General features: G+C 49.6%; 1 protein-coding gene across 2 annotated transcripts in view; it reads left to right on the top strand.

Moving 5' to 3' along the window:
* AQP10 (aquaporin 10) overlaps window positions 1-20,128 on the top strand; it is a 135,025-nt gene that overhangs the window by 90,426 nt on the left and 24,471 nt on the right. For both annotated transcript variants that reach the window (XM_078671644.1, XM_078671645.1), the window contains exon 4: window positions 2,125-2,243. In XM_078671644.1, coding sequence (XP_078527770.1) covers window positions 2,125-2,243 — 119 coding nt within the window. The remainder of the gene's footprint in view (window positions 1-2,124; window positions 2,244-20,128) is intronic.

The raw sequence follows: 20,128 nt of genomic DNA, 5'->3' as shown, positions 1-20,128 counted from the left end.
TGTCCGCACCCCTTTCTTTAGACGCTGCTCGCTGTAACCTGAATACAGCGAGCAGCATCTAAAGAAATGGGTGCTGCCACCATTAGAGTGGTCTCGCATTTATGAGAGTTTGAGCTGTTGCCATTAAAAATGACAATGCCTTTTATATATGTGTTCCTTTAAAAACACATAAATAAAAGGCATTGTCATTTACAATGCCAACAAAAATGCTTGTTTGATCTAGTTAATAGCCACTAGAACTCTGCAGTGAGTCGGCTGCAGCAGTTTTTGCACAATAGTGTCTTATAGTCTACCATCTAATGCATAATTTGCAGAGTTCAACAAAAAATAAAATGCATCTAGTTCACACAGATAAAGCAAAAGAGTGCCACGTGTGGTGCAGAGGCAGACTCTGCGCATATTTGCAGTTCTCTTTTCAGTTGCTGGCTGCTGTATTCATACATTAAAGTGGTGCTAATGATCTGAAAGTTTTGCACAAACAGCATAAATATGTACTGAAGTGAGTAAACTACTCAAAGTAGTACTTATCTACAAACTCATGGATAGCTTCCATGCTTAATTGTCTGTGCTCCTCTTAGAGTCATCCCTCTGACCTACCTAGCCCTACATCTTGCGAGTCCTTTTGGCGATCTTGCCTATAATTGCCAGCTGACTTCATGCCAGTCCTGCTTTTATAGCATGCTGCAATGCGTGTTGGCCCATACTTATGACAGGAAAATTGAAATGATCAGTACTAGCATGATTCAATACTATTGGCTAAAAAAACAGAACTAGCAGAAGGTCATCCTCAAGAGAAGGGTCAAGCTGACTACTATCCTTGCCTACTACAGGCTGTCATGTCCTTTAGGATAGTCCCATCATGTACATACTAATTACATACATTTTGTCCCATCCACACGACTTATTGGTCCTACACAGGTGACCTTTTACCCTAGTATCTTACTTCTGTCTCTCCGACATCAGGCTCTTGGCACCATATCTTAACCCTTGTACCTGATGTACATAAACATATCCCCAGGCATGGTAGATTTATTCTGTATAAGGATCACCACTTTTTTTCATCCATGGTCAACAGCCAGCTGTGCATGATCATGTTTGTTTAGAAAAGGATTAGCAGAGGATTAGTGAATGCTTTCAAAACATATCGATTCTAGAAGAAACCCTGGAGTTGCCACTTTAGTATAAAAGACCCTCACTCCCCCTTACAGAGCAGAGGGGAATTCCTTCCAGGCAGGACCGAGACTCTGCAGGGTGATTCTTCGACAGGCAGAGACCTGACATCCCTTGTGGGGTGCCATCCTCGACGCAGAGAGGGGGTCCTTCATTCAGAACCATCAGGTGAGGGGTTAATAGTTCCCTGGGGGATTCTTGGCTCCATTAGGATCTATCCTGGCATTTACATACACATGACCCATCTACATATCTAGGCTAGGTACATTTAGGTAGGCCACGCATCGTAGGAGTATGCCAATGCTTTTGTTTTTCATAAAATCTGTTTGTATTCATCTTATTAGCACTATGGTAGAAATATATCTACTTTTTACGATATTGGTGCTAGCGATCACATTTGTCTTCTCCTGAATTCTGATTGTCGCAGCTAATATGTTTCACACTGGACTGACACGTGACCAATAAATACTTATTGAAACCGTTCCAATCGTCATTCTATTTGTACACTGAGAAAAGTAAGCACGAGGGTCGGAGCGAAAGATACTGTATTGTTTTCCACGATACCTGAGGAATCAGGGTTGTCAAGTTCAGTGGTTGCCAGAAACACTGCTGTAGAATACAGGGGGTGATAGTGGCACTGTAGAAGTAGCTGTAGTCGTATTCTTAGCACTCTGGAGCCCTCTAACTGCAGACTCCCACCCTCCCTCTGTACTCCTATTCTTAGCACTCTGGAGCCTTCTAACTGCAGACTCCCACCTCCTCTCTGTACTCCTATTCTTAGCACTCTGGAGTCCACTAACTGCAGACTCCTACCTTCCCACTGCCTCTGTACTCTTGCATTCCCAGGACTCTGGAGTCCTCAAACTGCAGACTCCCACCTCCCCTCTGCCTCTGTACTCTTGCATTCTGAGCACTCTGGAGTCCTCTCAAACTCTGCCCCTTTCTGTGCTGCAGACGCCATCCAACACTACTGCAGGGGCAACCTGACCGTCACCGGCCCCACGGAGACCGCCTCCATCTTCGCCACCTACCCTGCTGGATACCTCACCATCTGGAATGGCTTCCTGGACCAGGTGAGTGATATATCACAGCACTGGAGTCCTTATCTAGGAGTGGGTGTATTTGTATAGCTCCGGATTCACTCTTGTGACCACCCATGAGCACTGAGCTCGGAGTAGGGAGTAGTAATCTTCGTCTACAGAGAGAGTACCATTGGAGGGGTAGACTTACTCAAGTCAAATCAGCAGTTTTTAGGAATCTTTGAGTCACTGTGTTAGCACTTGGGTTGTCTGGATGTGCTCTCGGAAGAGCACAAGAAGGTGGATAGATGTGATTCTTTATATTACATGAATTTAAGAATAGCACATACATTTTTACTGCCTTCCTACATATAATTGCAAATATTTTTCCTGTTCTAACTTATTATTATTAAAACGTTTTCAGTACATTGTTATTATATTATATTGTCAACCTCCTCTTTGCTATTTCTCTTTTTTTTACTACTTAATAAACTTTCTAAACTTTAAATAAATTCATTACTGCTGACAAACAGGGTTCGAGACATCTTTTTCTGTTGCGGTTTGGTCCCTAGAAGTGCAACCTGTAGACGTTGGGGACATAGTGAAGGGGTGTTCGATGAAGAGGGTACAGGAGTTGGCACGACGAAATAACTGATAAGTGTGCCATCTTAGTGGCACCTGTGGCCTCTTCGTCAGACTGCCACGGTCATTGGCCTACAGGGCAATATGTAGATGTCTCTAAAGGCCCACTCTTGCTCGACAACCCCAAGTGACGCTCCCTGCAAGGACTCTCTTCTTTCCCAGCTGAGGGGCAGTCTGCAGACTGGTATTTTGCTATACATTTTGCAATCCCAGTGTAGGAAACTGACAAGGAAAAATGCTAATATAACATAGATAAGGGAGTGGGGGGGCTGTTGACCTGGCTGTTTAGCACATTGTACTGACAGTGGTGTTACACCCAAATCAACACATTCCATAAAAGAACTGGACTTAACTGGCCTTATCGCAGCATCTCAATGTCAGCATTTACAGCTGTGATTTCCAATGGGTTTTATCAGTGCTTAGTTGGCTCACTCGTGGCTCGCTGGCGTTAGCAGGACTTGCTGGCACTGCTCTTACTCCACGGCTGTGACATCATCCCTCATGGGGCACTGGTTTCGCTCTTCTTGGCCTGAAGATTCTCCCATGAGGCCCAGATCTTACCCCTCACTGGTTTCCCTACTACAGGTAGTACTGCACTTACTCACCCACACCTGCATTACTCCCTCTAAGGTACTGCTCTGATCTGCTCACATCTGACCCTTTCCTTTAGCTCATCTGACTTCCACGGCATGGCGCACTCTAGGGGGTGCTGACCATAGCAGCTATAGCTGCCTCACTTTACCTTGGGGCACTGATTGTGCACCTCAAGGCTGCACGCACACTTCAACAGTGCACTTTTACTACCTATGTCTGCCCCATTTTGTCCTATGTGACACTACTTTTAATACCACAGGTCCGCCTCGGTATCTCCAGTATCAATGATCTTACGTCTCCCCGGCTTCTCTAGTGTTCAATGGGACACTGCTCTCACTCCTCATAGACTGATCTCACTCTCCAGTGAGCCACTGTTTCCACTCCTCCCAGGCACACCCTACTGTCCAATGGGTGCCTCTCTAGCTTTCTCACAATCCAGAACTGCTGCTACTCCTCCAAACCTTGTCACTTCATCCAGTGGTGCCCTGTTCTTTATCCTCTCAGGCTGCTCTCATGCCATGAGCCACTGTTCTTACTCCTCCCCAGCTTGTCTCAACTCTTCACTGGGCACTGTTGTTATTCCTCCCAGCCTTGTCACTTCATCCAACAAGAAGATGCTGTGTTTCCACTCAGGCTGGTTTCAGTATTCAAAGGGTCCCTGTTCTTACTTCTCCCCAGCTGATTTCACTATCTAAAGGTGCTCTTACTCCTCCTATGCTGTGCTCGGTATCCATTGGTGCACTGTTTTTACTCCTTTCAGGGTATCTCACCATCTGGTAGTGCACGGATTTGACTCTTTTCAGTCTTGTCTCACTATCCAGTGGGCACTGGTCTTCCTCTTCCTCCTTTCATGCTTGTCTCACTATCCAGTGGGCACTGGTCTTCCTCCTTTTCATGCTTGTCTCACTATCCAGTGGGCACTGGTCTTCCTCCTTTCATGCTTGCCTCGCTATCCAGTGGGCACTGCTCTTCCCCTTCCAGGCTTGTCTCACTGTCTTGTGGGGCTCTGGCCTTCCTCCTTTCAGGCATGTCTCAGTATCCAATGGGGCACTGGCCTTTCTCCTTCCAGGTTTGTCTTACTCTCCAGTGGGCACTGGTCGTACTCCTTCCAGGCTTGTCTCACTCTCCAGTGGGCACTGGTCTTACTCCTTCCAGGCTTGTCTCACTTTCCAGTATCTGGGCATAAATTTAGGGTGATGTATGTCCTTTACGGCTCAGAAAATGCAAGAAAAGCAAAGACACAACCTTAATTTTTGCATATAAACAGCTACAAACAAAATTGAGTTGCCCGTCTTATAGTCCTCTTTTAAAAACAATGGCAGCACAATTACTCCAAGCTATGGCCTACGGATTGGAAATATGGCATGGCCAGGAATTTGAAATTTTAAATGACTTACAGACAAAAGTGTATAAAGCCATTTTTAAGCTCCCTGGAGAAGTGTCACCAGCCCAGATTCGCCTGTAATTTGGTCTTCAAAACCAGAAATTCCAGAGGCAATCTGTTTTTGTGAAATTGTGTTGGAAACTTTGCTTTTCGGAAACCCGGTACCCTGAATAATCTATACTGGACAGAAATAATGGCCCAGTTTGACCAAAAAAAAAAACGTATTCATGGGGTGCAAACCTAAAAACAGCTCTGGTGGAATTGGACATTAAAGAGGCATGGGATAGTAAGATGGAGAGGGTGGCTTTTAATAGAGAGTGCAATGGCGCTGCAAAAAAACTATCTTTCCTAGACGACAAAAATGTAGTGGCAAAAAGAAGTCATTCCTGGACAGTGATAAATTCTTATGTAAAACTAAAACCGCAAGACTATCTAGCAGCTCACTTCAGATTGTTCCTAAAAATAAGTATATGCTGTATCGGTTTGGAGTATACGAAACAAAGGATCTGCAACCAAGTTGGAAAGGGAATTATCAGGAGTCCTTATGCCACGTGATGTGTGTTTGTCCTACAGTCAGTGAAGCGAGAAGAACGCTTTTAAAACCAATTGTAAAAGAGCTTAATATTCGTACATGTAGGCAGACCATCACCCGCTGGGCGGGGGGATCATCAACCATTTTAATTTGTCGCGGTGTAAAGTTACTAACCTTGATTGTCACACTCTTAAAAAAAGCAGTCATTGAACCTGTGAATATGTTTACTAATGAGTTGGAAAACCCTGTACAGATCTAGTCTTAATGGTGCACTCTACCGTGAACTTGTGAACATGTTTATGAATGAGTAGGAATCTATTTTGCACATATCCAGATATAATGATGTATTTTATCGTAACATTTGTTATTAACTTATATTGTAATATATTTTAAGTTTTATTTTTTATGGTAAAAAAACAAATAAAGAATGTATTCTATCCAGTGGTGCAGTGCTCTTCCTCCTTCTACGCTTGTCTCACTATCCAGTGGGGCACTGCTCTTCCTCCTTCCAGGTTTGTCTCACTGTCTAGTGGGGCACGGGCCCTGCTCATTTCAATCGTGTCTCACTATCCAGTGGGGCACTGGCCTTCCTCCTTCCAGGCTTGTCTCACTCTCCAGTGGGCACTGCTCTTCTTCCATCAAGGCTAGTCTCACTGTCTAATGGGGCAGTGCTCTTCCTCCTTCTACGCTTGTCTCACTATCCAGTGGGGCACTGGTCTTCCTCCTTCCAGGCTTGTCTCACTATCCAATGGTGCACTGCGCTTCTCCTTCCACACTTATCTCACTGTCTTGTGGGGGCACTGGTCTTCCTCCTTCCAGGCTTGTCTCACTCTACAGTGGGCACTGGTCTAACTCCTTCTAGGCTTGTCTCACTATCCAGTGGGACACTGGTCTTCCTCCTTCCAGGCTTGTCTCACTATCCAGTGGTGCACTTCTCCTCCTCCTTCTAGGCTTGTCTCACTGTCCAGTGGGGCACTGGTCTTCCTCCTTCCAAGCTTGTCTCACTATCCAGTGGTGCACTGCTCTTCCCTCTTCAACGCTTGTCTCACTCTCTTGTGGGGCACTGGTCTTCCTCCTTTCAGGCATGTTTCACTATCCAGTGGGGCACTGCTCTTCCTCCTTCCATGCTTGTCTCACTATCTAGTGGGGCATACGTCCTGCTTCTTTCAGGCTTGTCTCACTATCCAGTGAGGCACACCTCTTACTGCTCCTAGGCTGTACTCACTATTCAGCAGGGCACTGGTCTTCCTCCTTGCAGGCGTGTCTCACTATCCAGTGGTGCACTGCCCTTCCTCCTTCCAGGCTTGTCTCACTATCCAGTGGGGCACTGCTCTTCCTCCTTCCAGGCTTGTCTCACTGTCTAGTGGGGCACTGGTCTTCCTCCTTCCACACTTGCCTCACTATTCAGTGGGGCAATGGTCTTCCTCCTTCCACGCTTGCCTCACTATCCAGTGGTGCACTGCTCTTCCTCCTTCCAGTCTTGTCTCACTATCCAGTGGTACACTGCTCTTCCTCCTTTCAGGCTTGTCTCACATTCCAGTGGGGCACTGACCTTCCACCTTCAACGCTTGTCTCACTGTCTAGTGGGGCACTGGTCTTCCTCCTGTTAGGCTTGTCTCACTATCCAGTGGTGCACTGCTCTTCCTCCTTCCAGGCTTGTCTCACTATTCAGTGGGGCATGGGTCCTGCTCCTTTCAGGCTTGTCTCACTATCCTGTGGCACACTGCTCTTCCTCCTTTCAGGCTTGTCTCACTATCCTGTGGCACACTGCTCTTCCTCTTTTCAGGCTTGTCTCTCTATCCAGTGGGCACTGGTCTTCCGCCTTTCAGGTTTGTCTCATTGTGGTAGGGCATGGGTCATACTCCTTTCAGGCTTATCTCACTATCCAGTGGGCACTGGTCTTCCGCCTTTCAGGTTTGTCTCATTGTGGTGGGGCATGGGTCATACTCCTTTCAGGCTTATCTCACTATCAAGTGGGGTACACCTCCTACTGCTCCTATGCTGTACTCACTGTTGAGCAGGGCACTGCTCTTCCTTCCAGGCTGGTCTCACTATCTCATAAGGCACCGCACTTAAACTTCCCCATCCACCTCACTTTCCCAAGCAACACTGCTGTACTCCTCCTCAGCTTGTCAAACTTCCCATCGCCCACTGCTCTGTTACCTATATCTGGGTCTCATCCCTCATTTCGACACTGTCCTTACTAGCTTTAGCAAGCTTATGTCCTACATGGGGCAGGGCTCTTATTTTTCAGTAACTGCCTCATTCACTCAATTCAATTCATAAACTTTATTCGATTCATATAAGAATCATAAAAGTCAATTAATACATTTCAGAACATACATTAAAATTCATTTAGAGCAGTTTTTAAATTTGTACAAAAAATTAATAACATACATTGGTTAATAACAATAGTTTTGGCCCATTGCTTATGCGATCAGGTTCAAATAATCATGAAAAAACAAAACAACAATATACATGAACAACAAAACTGATACTGGGAGCCAAAAAATTAGGTATACCGTTTTCTGATCATAAGTGACACACGTATAAAATTTAACATTGCACAACAAACGTCAGGTGTAGACAAAGCTAACAAATGGTCATAGCCCTCTTTATAATGGCAAGGTTGTTTTTCCTTAAGGATCGGCTTAATGAACCTCGTTCTCGGATCCTTATATAAAGAACAGAAAAGAACAACATGCAACGTGCTTTGGCTATCTTGGTTGTTACAGGGACAGGGGGGCAGTCTCTCACACCAGCTCCCCTGTCTAGGAAACGCAAAAAGAAAATGTAAAATGTGTAACCTAAACCTTGTCAAATAGAATCGCCATTGCACATGATTTATAAAGGTTAAATAAAACTGACAATATAAAGTAACCTTAAATTCTTGAGGGCTAGCCAAAGGGTGCACAAGTGAGGATTTCAAATAACTTTTTTTGATAAGAGATTTGATATCCCCCTGGATGTTTTCAGGACTATCGAAGATATTACCCAGGCCTATTTTATGAAGTGTTTCATTTACATAAGACAACCTTCCCCATCCACCTCACTTTCCCAAGCAACACTGCTGTACTCCTCCTCAGCTTGTCAAACTTCCCATCGCCCACTGCTCTGTTACCTATATCTGGGTCTCATCCCTCATTTCGACACTGTCCTTACTAGCTTTAGCAAGCTTATGTCCTACATGGGGCAGGGCTCTTATTTTTCAGTAACTGCCTCATTCACTCATTGGCCTCTGCCTTGCTGTCTATATCTTGCCTCATTCCCCCGTGGAGAACCCCACTACCCGTGCTTGTCCCCATTCTTACATTAGACACTGTCCACACTGCTTCCTGGTGTACAAGAAAGGGGTTGACCTTCAAAACTAGTAGTGGTTGAGCCTTGATTTGTAAAGAAATAAAAACCTGTAACTGCTTAATTCTTCTCAAAATAATGAAGTACAAATAAGATGGATGAAAGATTAACAGTACTTGGCAATAAATGCATATAGGAAAATTGCAAATGTAGTCTGAAATATTACAAATATGACTTTTAAAACGTTATTGTTAAAAATAGGTATTAAAAATAAAAGAAGGATCCTCATACATCCTTGGTTTTGCAGTCCATCTGATGAGGATGAGTTAGTTAGTTCTGTGTAATTTTGATAGTATCATCCCCTGAATGTAGTCTGATCAGCTTATAGTGCCTCTGGTTTTTTTTTTCGCCTTTGTTTTTTAGTTTCACAATACGTTCATATCATTGCTATAAGATATTGGTCATTTGCACACTCCAGGATGGGGTAAACCCTTTGCTGCTAGGCCTTCCCCACCCCATAGCGTTCCCCTCAGTCTCCCGAGTAAAATGATACCTCACTTTTGTGGGTGTCCAATGCAGAATTGGCTAAAAACGTATATTTTAAAAAAATATATAGCGCTTAGACTTCTCGGTGCTACACCCTTAATCCCTATGTTTTTGACTCTTCCCAGGCACAGGCCCTTGCCCCACCCACACAAGTGAGGTATAATTTTACTCGGAAGACTGAGGGGAAATGCTGTGGGGTAGGATATTTGTGCCGGCACGGTGATTCCACACAAAAATATGTGGAAAATATGGATTTTCAGCTAAATGTGAGGTTTGCAGGGGATTCTGGGTTGGAAAAAGTTGGGGGACCCACACACGCCATACCTCGCTGAACTCCCCCAGGTGTCTAGTTTTCAGAAATGCGTGGATTTGGTAGTTTCCCAAGATTCCGCCGAGCCCGGGGCCAAAAACCCAGGAGACACCCCTTGCAAAACCAGGTTGTTTTGTGGTAGGTAATTTTGATGTCTCCTCAATACGTTTTGGGCGCTTGCCTGTCGCGGGTACTTGACCCACCGACGCAAGTGAGGTACCATGTTTATCGGGAGGCCTGGGGAAACCCTGAAGGTAGGAAATATATGGATCCATGCAGATTCTAGAACTTTCCCACACAGAAATATGAGAAAAATTAGATTTTTTCAGCAAAATTTGAGGTTTGCTGGGGATTCTGGGTAGGAAATCATATGGAAGTCCACGCAAGCCATACCTCGCTGGGCTCCCCTGTGTGTCTAGTTTTTAGAAATGTGTGGGTTTGATAGGTTTCCCAAAATGGCCGCTGAGCCCGGGGCCAAAAACCCAGGTGACCCCCCTTGCAACACCAGGTTGTTTTGTGATAGGTCATTTTGATGTCTCCTCAATATGTTTCGGGCTCTTGCCTGTCGCGGGTACTTGACCCGCCCACACGAGTGAGGTACCATTTATATCGGGAGACCTAGGGGAACACTGGTAGGAAATTTGTGTCAGTCCAGTGATACTACAACTTTACCACACAGAAATTTGAGAAAAATTAGATTTGTTCATCAAAATTTGAGGTTTTCGAAGGCGTGGCTTAGCGGGCGAAGATGGCGGTCGCAGCTTCGTAGAGCTCCCGCCGGCCCGGACGACATCCAACCAATTATCCTGGCCCCTGAGCCCATCCCGCAATAAATACACAGGGCGAGTGTGTTTGGCAGCGCTGGGAATCCTCCGGTGCCGCGGGCGGCGTTCCTGAGCTGTACGGTGCGGCTGCGTTGCCGGCGGAGGCGTGCGGCCTGGTCTCTGACACCGAGACCGGGGCCTCGATTTTGGAGCAGCCGTGGGGGTGAGCTGACGGACGGGCCGGCTGTCGGACCGTGGGCCGCGGAGACTCTGAGGCGCCGTGAATGCGCGCCGGATTGCCTCGCTGATCACGGGAGAGGTGCTTGGAGCGCATCGGCCCCCCTGGAGGACACGGAGGCCTACGTGGACGTCGAACAGCCGGGGCCTCGGGTTTCGTGCTCCCGGAGCCGGCCCTGACCTGGGCTGAGGCTGATCGGTGGAGGTGCCTGGGTGACTGTGGCCCTCGTATGCAGCAGTGACAAACTGTGAGTAACGCTGCGGTGCTGCCCCTGGAGGTGGACTTTTGGGCCCTTGTGAAAGTTGGTGTGCTGGATCTGCTCGGGGCGGCCTGCAGGCCGTCGGTGACTCCCCTGAGTCCATTGTTTGGTGTGGTCGGCTGTGGCGCTGTGAAGGACGTCCAGAGACCCACGTGAGCCCGCAGCGCCCGGAGTGGTCCACAGGGCGACCGGTGCAGTGGGGGTGGACCGGCGACTGGCCAGCAATTGCTTCGTGACGCTGGCCCTGGCTTGGCTGAGGGCCGACTCAACACCAGTAGCCGAGGTGCCTCGGACACTTCTACCCGAAGGTGGAGGACTTGCAGCGCTGTTCTGCTTGTGCGAATCCTTCACATATTGTGGCTCTGAGACTACACGTAGCCATGACCAGGGGAGGTGGTGGTCCGCCCAAGCAAGGGCCCATCGACAAATTTACGGGGCCCAGTGGAGGGTCCGGAGCAGCTGGTGGTAGCGGTGGAGCGGGGCCGGACAACGCGGCGCTCATGGCGGCGATCACCCAGTCCAGGGACATGCTGGACGCAAAGATTGGGGCAGTGGGCGCGGATGTGACTCTGTTGCGCCAAGACCTGCGAAATGCCGTGGCACGGATTACGGAGGCAGAATCGAGGATTTCGGTGGTGGCAGACGATGTTGGGTCCCTGAAACGCAAGATGGCTGCGATGGAACACATCCAAAAAAACCTTGCGACCCGGGTGGAGGATGCTGAAGGACGCGCACGCAGAAACAACCTTCGCTCCGTTGGCTTTCCGGAGAGGTGTGAGAATGACAATATGGAACTGTTCCTAACCCAATGGCTGGAGAGCAGGCTCCCCTCGGGGGTCCTTTCCAATTGCTTTATAATTGAACGAGCACATCGGGCCTTAACACAGAGGCCGCCGGAAGGTGAGCGTCCCAGACCTGTAATTGCCTGACTTTTGAATTATCCTGACAGGGACATTATCCTGCGGGAAGCGAGAACCAGGGACTCCATCACATACGAAAATCGAAAGATCATGATCTTTCCCGACTACACCAAACTAGTGCAGCAGCAACGCCGTTCTTTCGTGGAAGCCAAGGCCAAGTTACGGGGTCTGAAGATTCAATATTCTCTACTGTACCCGGCCCGCCTGCGGGTTGTTTATCAGTCCCGGACTCACTTTTTCGATTCCCCTGAAGACGTCTTCAAATGGACTGACGAGTCTGTGCCGATCAGGCCGCATGCTCAGCCGGGACTGAATCCTGGTGACCCTGGAGGTTCGTCGCAGGAGCAGAGGGGCCGGCCGGCTCGGAGCGGACGCCATCGGAGGTCCCGGTCGCGGAAGAGATCCGCTTCCGCCAGCGCAACTCAAGATAGTAGAGCTGTTGCATCTGATCACTCCGAAGATAATTCTTGAGACCCTGGGGAGGGATGCATTTCTCTGCTGACGCAGTGGACTCGGACTACCGGGGGTCCCACGGTCAGGTTTCCTCTCTTGGAAGCATTGACACTGCCTACATTGCTTGTTCTCAGGAATGGTTTAGCTATGAGTGGTATTGCGGATGGAGGTTCGGGGGCGACTTGATAGGGGCCTCCAACTACTGCACGCGGTGGGTGTTGACTGGGGGAGGGGCGGGCTTTACTGTTCCTAAGGGGTGTTGGGATCCATTGGTATGGTTGGTCTTGGGCCCTCTGTTTTGGGCCCAGGGCTGCCCATGCCGCGACAGGTACTTCAGCGTTCTATGAGGTATAGGGGTGGAGGGTGTTGGGGGCAGGGGAAAGGGGAGGGAGGTGTAGGGATGAGGATGGCTTGGGGTGGGGGTCGGGCGGGGATTGCTATCGTTTATGTTTGGGGGCTTTGGGGCGGGTGGGGGGAAATGCACGTGCCGTTTGCTGATGTCCTGGGGAAGGTGCGAAGTGTGTGGGGGTGGCGCAGAGGGCCTACTTGGTGGGTCTCACTTGACTATGGCTGAAATGTCTCATGGACTCCCCGGAGAGTCCCTACGGGTGATCACCTGGAATGTCAGGGGGATGCTTGATAAGATTAAACGAGGAGCTGTCTTGCGCTGGGGGAAGAGGGAGACCGCTGACGTGCTCTTGCTCCAGGAAACACACATGATGGGATCTAAGGTACTTAGCTTACAGAGATTTGGCTATCAACAGGTCTTTCATGCTGGTTTTGCTAGGGGATCCAGAGGTTTTGCTATCTTGGTGCATCGCAGAGTGGCCTACGTTCATGAGAAGCAATGGGCGAACCCACAAGGCCGCTATATTTTTGTCAAAGGAATGGTGGGTGCTGAGCCGGTGATCTTTGGAAGTGTCTATGCCCCTCCCCCCCTGCAGTGGGCCCTGTCCGAGAAGCTGTTCACGGTGTGGGATGGTATCCCGAAATCCTTGGCTGTGGTTGGGGGCGATTGGAATGAGGTGATGGATGTGTGTATAGATCGTCAGAGGCGACAGGGCGCACTTACAAGCTCTCTCCCCACCTCCCCTACCCGGTTGCATGCTATGGTTGAGGGATTGGGATGGGTGGATGTGTGGCGACATTAGCACCCCGCAGCGCGCGAATACACATATGTCTCTGCAGTACATGGCTCCTTCTCGAGACTGGATTATGTGTTTGTGCCTGCGGTCTGCCTGAGCAGGGTACGGGAAGCCGTGATATTACCAAGAGGGCTGTCAGATCATTCCCCAGTATCGGTCAGGGTAGAACTCCTTAGGACACGACAACCATTCCGGTGGAGGATGTCCTCGTGGCATCTTCAGCAACCCAGCTATGTCCAACACCTGCGAGAGGCGATCGCCCATTACTGGCGGGAAAACCTAATAGGTGATATAGATGCAGCAGTGGTTTGGGAGGCAATGAAGCCCACTATACGGGGGGTAGACATCGCGTGGTGTGCTGCGGCCCGTCGCAGACATCAGGAGTCAGCCACTAAAGCGGCCACGCTGGTAGAAGACTTGGAGCGGCGGAGCCGGGGAGGGGGAGACGAGGTCGCGATATGATTGCTTCTCCAGGCACAGCAGTCCTATGCATCTATATTGATGGATGAAGCTAAGCAGGCGTGGTTGGCCACACGGAGCAGAATATACCAGTGGGGAGATAAGTCCTGTACCATGCTCCATAGGCTATGTCAGCGCAGTCTTCAACCGATAACGCTGCCAGGTCTCACTGCTGAAGACGGAGTGGCGATTACAGACCCGACCGAGCTGGCGGCGAGTTTTGCCACCTATTTCAAAGTACAATATGCCCCGCGAGACCGCCTCTCCGTAGACGACGTAGCTAAATTCATAGACGACTTGCCGCCTAGGGCGGTCTCCGATGAGACCAGGAAAACGCTTGATGCTCCCCTTACGGCCGATGAACTGGGGGAGGCACTGGGTCGACTTAATGTAGGGAAGGCACCTGGACCGAGCGGCTACCCCTGTGAATTTTTTAAGAAATTCCAACTCCAACTAGGTTCCCATTATCGATGTGCACTGGAGACGGCACGGGCGCGGGGTAGGTTGCCTCCTGACTGGCGCCACGCTGAAATTGTGGTTTTCCAAAAGCCGGGTAGACCCCCTGACAGACACGACTCATATCGCCCCATCTCATTGCTCAATATAGAGGCTAAAATACTAGCAAAGGCTCTAGCAAACCGTTTACTCCCATATATGACGGACCTGGTCCACCCTGACCAGGCCGGTTTTATGCCTCATAGGGCGACACGACACAACATCCGGCATGCGCAGGCGGCGGTAGATGCCATGGGGGCCACCGGGGAACAGGCGGCTCTGTTACTGGCTGATATTCATAAAGCCTTTGATTCAGTTAGCTGGACGTACCTCTTTGCGCTCCTGCCTCGTCTCAACCTGGGCCCAGTGTTTCTGTCATATATCTCACTGCTGTACACGGATATCACGGCGTCAGTGCGGGTCGCCGGGGCGATATCCGAAACATTTTCCATCGGACCGGGGACCCGTCAGGGGTGCCCATTGTCCCCATACCTGTTCGCCTTGGCCATGGAACCTCTGGCCTCTTGGGTGCGCATAGACGCACAGTTGCGGGGCTTCGTATGGACCGAGACCCTTGTGGATAGAATTGCCCTATATGCGGATGATGTCCTCTTCTTCCTTACTGACTTGTGCCGCTCGGGGCCCCGAGTCTTAGAAATTATGCGAATCTTTGGGGAGGTCTCGGGCCTTTATTTAAATTTAGGCAAATCCACCTTATGGGTACTGGGGCGCGGAGTGGTGATGGACCCCTGGGCGACAGGTTTACAGTTGGCAACCGGAGGATTGAAATATCTGGGGGTGTTCCTATCCGAGTCAATGCACACCGCATGGGACCGCAACATAGTGCCGGTGTGGGAGAGGGTTCAAGCAGATGTTAAAACGTGGTCCCGGATGCCTCTAACTATTTTCGGTAGGTCTGCGATTTTCAAAATGGTGGCGCTTCCGCGTCTCTTATACTAGCTGCAGAACTATCCTCACCCCATCCCTCCCCAGTGGTTTCGGCAGGTCAACTCTGCCTTGGGTCGTTTCTTGTGGGCTGGGGGAGCGGTCAGAGTGGCACTACGTACATGCTTCCTCTCCACGTATTGCGGTGGCTTGGCCACCCCAGATCTACTGTCCTATTACCAAGCCTCCCAACTACTAATACTCAATGAATGGTGGTACGGTGACAGGGGGGATCCGGCGTACGCCCTGGAGCGCTCTCTGATGGGGGATAGTACACTACACACGATTCTTTATTCGGCCCGGCTGCGGCGGCCATTGCCATGCGTCACGAAAAATGTCTTTGCTGTGTGGCGGCAGGCGTTGCGTCGCATGGGCTGGTGGGGTAGACTAACTGCGGAAACGCCGTTGTGGCATAATGGACGACTCCCCGAACTTTCCACGCTGCCGGGGTTCGACGGCTGGGAGGCGATTGGGATTTCGACGCTGGGACATGTAATGTCCGGGGTCACTCTTAAATCGTTCCAAGAACTCAGTACTGAGTTCCATATGCCCCAAACCCAATTCTTTCGCTATTTACAATTTCGTCACGCAATTACGCCCAGTGTTGCTAACCTGGAATCGCTCCCTGAATTCAGCCCTGTCGAGGCGAAAGTATTCATGGGAGACCTCGGAGATAAGAAGGTCTCCCGTATCTACCAAACGATGGTCACTCATTGCTCCTCCACCCTGCTTCCCCTGAGGGCGGCTTGGGAGGCTGATGTTGGACCCCTCGACGAAGACGACTGGAGGGAAGCCCTGGAATCCCCACAGGGGACCGCAATAGCAATGCGACTTAGATTAATTCAGTTTAAGTATCTCCATAGGGCCTATTATACCCGAGAACGGCTTTGGAAGGCAGGACTGATTGGCTCGCCGGAATGTCTGAGGTGTGGGGCTGCAGCGGGCACGCTGCTGCATACGGTGTGGTCGTGTCCTAGACTGATTGGCTTCTGGAGGGGTGTATGGGGCTGCCTGTCTGAAGTTTTGGGATGGGACCTCCCACGCACTCATCGACTGGGGTTGCTCCACATACTTGAGGGGGTTGGCGGGAACATATATAAACGCCATCTATTGTTGCTGGGGCTGGTAGTTGCCAAAAGAGACCTGGCCCGAGCGTGGAAGGGAGAACGAGCCCCCCCCCCTGTGTGCATGGAAGGCCGGACTAGACTACTATATGGGGCTGGAACGGCCGGTGTTTGAGGCGAGAGGATGCCCCCGTAAACACTTCAAGATCTGGAAGAGGTGGGCAGACTATAGGGAGTTGCCATTGGATCCCCCTGTGGAACATGAGGAAGATGTGTAGGTGGTGGGTACCATGCGGGCCTGTAAATTGTGTCATGCCTATCACACTATGAACGAACACTGACGGTTTTCTATATGCACGTGCATAGGGTTAGGGAGGGATAAGGGGTGGGTAGTAGGGTAGTTGGGTAATGGGAGTTGGTGGGGGTAGGTGTGGGGGAGGGGGTTGATTTTCTTGGTTTTCTTCCTCTTCTTGATTGGTCATAGTTATTACAATGTAAACTGTAACACGATGCTTGGTGGTGATCTCCTGATTGTGGGGAACCGCTTCTCTCATTCTGCTCGAATCAATCAATAAAATTTGTTGTGAAAAAAAAAAATTTGAGGTTTGCAGGGGATTCTGGTTAGGGAAACGTTGGGGGATCCTTGCAAGCCATACCTCACTGGACTCCCCCGGGTCTCTAGGTTTCACAAATGTGTGGGTTTGGTAGGTTTCTCTACAAAGCCGCCAAGCCCGGGACCAAAAACTCATGTGACCCCCCCTTGCAAAAGCTGATTGTTTTATCTTAGGTAATTTTGATGTCTCTACCATAAGTTTTGGGCCCTTGCCTGTCGCGGGTACTTGACCCACCCACAAGAGTGAGGTACCATTTTTATCGGGAGACCTGGGGGAATGCTGGGTGGCAGGAAATTTGTGTCAGCCCAGTGATCCCACAACTTTACCACAAAGAAATGTGAGAAAAATTGGATTTTTTCATCAAAATTTGAGATTTGCAGGGAATTCTGGGTAGGGAAACGTTGGGGGATCCATGCAACCCATACCTCCCTGGACTCCTCCGGTCTCTAGTTTTCAGAAATGTGTGGGTTTGGTAGGTTTCCATAGATGGCCGCCAAGCCCAGGACCACAGCAGATTGGGGGCTACTGCCCCCCAGGTGCGGCAGAAAGACTGTAAATTTTGTGGGAGGGGGCATTGGCATGACCGTTTTGGGCTGCCCCCACCCCCAATTGAAATTGCCATAAGAAATCCTTGGTTTCTAGTGGGCTTTCAGTCCCCCAGGGGGACAGAAAGACTGAATGTACCATATGTTTGGAGAGGGAGCAAAGGCCCTTGCCCAAGGGGCTACTCCCCCTCCCTGGTGGCTAGTGGGTGGATCCCACTGGCCACTGAGCTAGCCCCCTGAGCTCGTAGAAAGCGAAACTGAAATGAGCCTCTTGGCTCATTTCAGTTTCGGTTTCACTGAAATGACGTCAGTGCGACTGCCCACAACTTTCCCACACAGAAACTTGAAACAAATTTGATTTTTTTCAACTAAATTTGATGTTTGCAGGGGATTCTCTGTAGGAAATCCACACAATCCATACCTTGCTTGACTGCTGCGGGTATCTAGTTTTCAGATATATTTGGGTTTGATAGGTTACGAAGATGGCTGCCTAGCATGGGCCCAAAAACCCAGGTGACCCCCCTTGCAAAACCAGGTTTTTTTTTAATAGGTAATTTTGATGCCTGCACAATACGTTTTGGGCCCTTGCCTGTCGTGGGTACTTGGCCCACGCACAATAGTGAGGTATCATTTGTATTGGGAGACCTAGGGGAACGCTGGTAGGAAATTTGTGTCAGTCCAGTGATACTACAACTTTACCACACAGAAATTTGAGAAAAATTAGATTTGTTCATCAAAATTTGAGGTTTGCAGGGGATTCTGGGTAGGGAAACGTTGGGGGATCCTTGCAAGCCATACCTCCCTGGACTCCCCCGGGTCTCTAGGTTTCACAAATGTGTGGGTTTGGTATGTTTCTCTACATAGCCGCCAAGCCCGGGACCAAAAACTCATGTGACCCCCCTTGCAAAAGCTGATTGTTTTATCATAGGTAATTTTGATGTCTCTACCATAAGTTTTGGGCCCTTGCCTGTCGTGGGTACTTGACCCACCCACAAGAGTGTGGTACCATTTTTATCAGGAGACCTGGGGGAATGCTGGTGGCAGGAAATTTGTGTCAGCCCGGTGATCCCACAACTTTACCACAAAGAAATGTGGGGAAAATTGGATTTTTTCATCAAAATTTGAGGTTTGCAGGGAATTCTGGGTAGGTAAACGTTGGGGGATCCATGCAACCCATACCACCCTGGACTCCTCCGGGTCTCTAGTTTTCGGAAATGTGTGAGTTTGGTAGGTTTCCATAGATAGCTGCCAAGCCCAGGACCACAGCAGATTGGGGGCTACAGCCCCCCAGGTGCGGCAGAAAGACTGTAAATTTTGTGGGAGGGGGCATTGGCATGCCCGTTTTGGGCTGCCCCCACCCCCAATTGAAATTGCCATTAAAAAATCCTTGGTTTATAGTGGGCTTTCAGCCCCCCAGGGGGACAGAAAGACTGAATGTACCATATTTTTGGGGAGGGAGAAAAGGCCCTTGCCCAAGGGGCTGCTCCCCCCCTCCCTGGTGGCTAGTGGGTGGATCCCACTGGCCACTGAGCTAGCCCCCTGAGCACGTAGAAAGCGAAACTGAAATGAGCCTTTTGACTCATTTCAGTTTCGGTTTCACTGAAATGACGTCAGTGCGACGTGCGCGCTGATCGTCATTTCAGGGAAACCAAAGCAGCAGCCTCGGGTGATGGGGATGCTCTTCCCCAGCTTCCGAGGCTGTTGGGAGTGAAAGGGAATCCCTCTGTTGCCCGCACTGAAGGGATTCCCTGGGCCATGTGATAGGACGGGCAGGGGCCGTCTAACGCACATGAGCATTGGTGCGTCGGACAGTCCCCGGCCGTCCGTCGCACCGAAGGGGTTAAGGACCTGCAGGCTGCAGCTGGGGACTTTAAACCCCAGCATTTGGTTTCCTTTGGCAAGGGCCCCGGGCACACTGTCTTCGTAGACTTACATTAAATTACTTGACTACTTAATTTTGGAATGAAATTGAGCTACTCTTTGTACTGCACCTTCGTTCGCTTTGAACTCTGGCTGCTTGTCACAAGGGGACATCATGGATGCAGCTCACTTCCTGGTTTTGCCTCGGTATTTCCTCCAATCACTGTTGATCCTTTGGCCAAGCATGCTTTTAATTAATTGTTTATTAGCATTCTAGAACTAGGGTTTTTTTTTCACTGACTCCTACATAGGCACTACGCTTAATACCTATACTTGGCCACATTCCTAAAGGAGGCGCTGCCCTCGTTACTTGGATATAGCACCGCTCGTACATGGGACACTATGCTTACTGCCCATAATTGGCCACATTCCTAAAGGAGGCGCTGCCCTTGTTACCTGGATATGGCTCCAGTCTTACAGGTGGCACTACAATTACTGCCCATAATTGGCCACATTCCTATAGGAGTTTCTGCCCTCAATATCTGGATATGACTCCACTCTAACAGGGGGCACTACGCTTACTGCCCATACTTGACCACATTCCTAAAGGAGGCTCTGCCCTTGTTATCTGGATATGGCTCCAGTCTTACAGCTGGCACTACGCTTACTGCCCATACTTGGCCACATTCCTAAAGGAGGCGCTGCCCTCATTACCGCATATGACTCCACTCTTACAAGGGGCACTACAATTACTGCCCATACTTGGCCACATTCCTAAAGGAGGCGCTGCCCTCATTACCGCATATGACTCCACTCTTACAAGGGGCACTACAATTACTGCCCATACTTGGCCACATTCCTAAAGGAGGCGCT

The sequence above is a fragment of the Lissotriton helveticus genome, chromosome 12 (genome assembly GCF_964261635.1).
Source record: "Lissotriton helveticus chromosome 12, aLisHel1.1, whole genome shotgun sequence".
In the NCBI taxonomy this organism is placed as follows: domain Eukaryota; kingdom Metazoa; phylum Chordata; class Amphibia; order Caudata; family Salamandridae; genus Lissotriton; species Lissotriton helveticus.
Note: the sequence above shows the minus strand (reverse complement) of the source record. Positions and strands in the feature narration are given on the sequence as shown.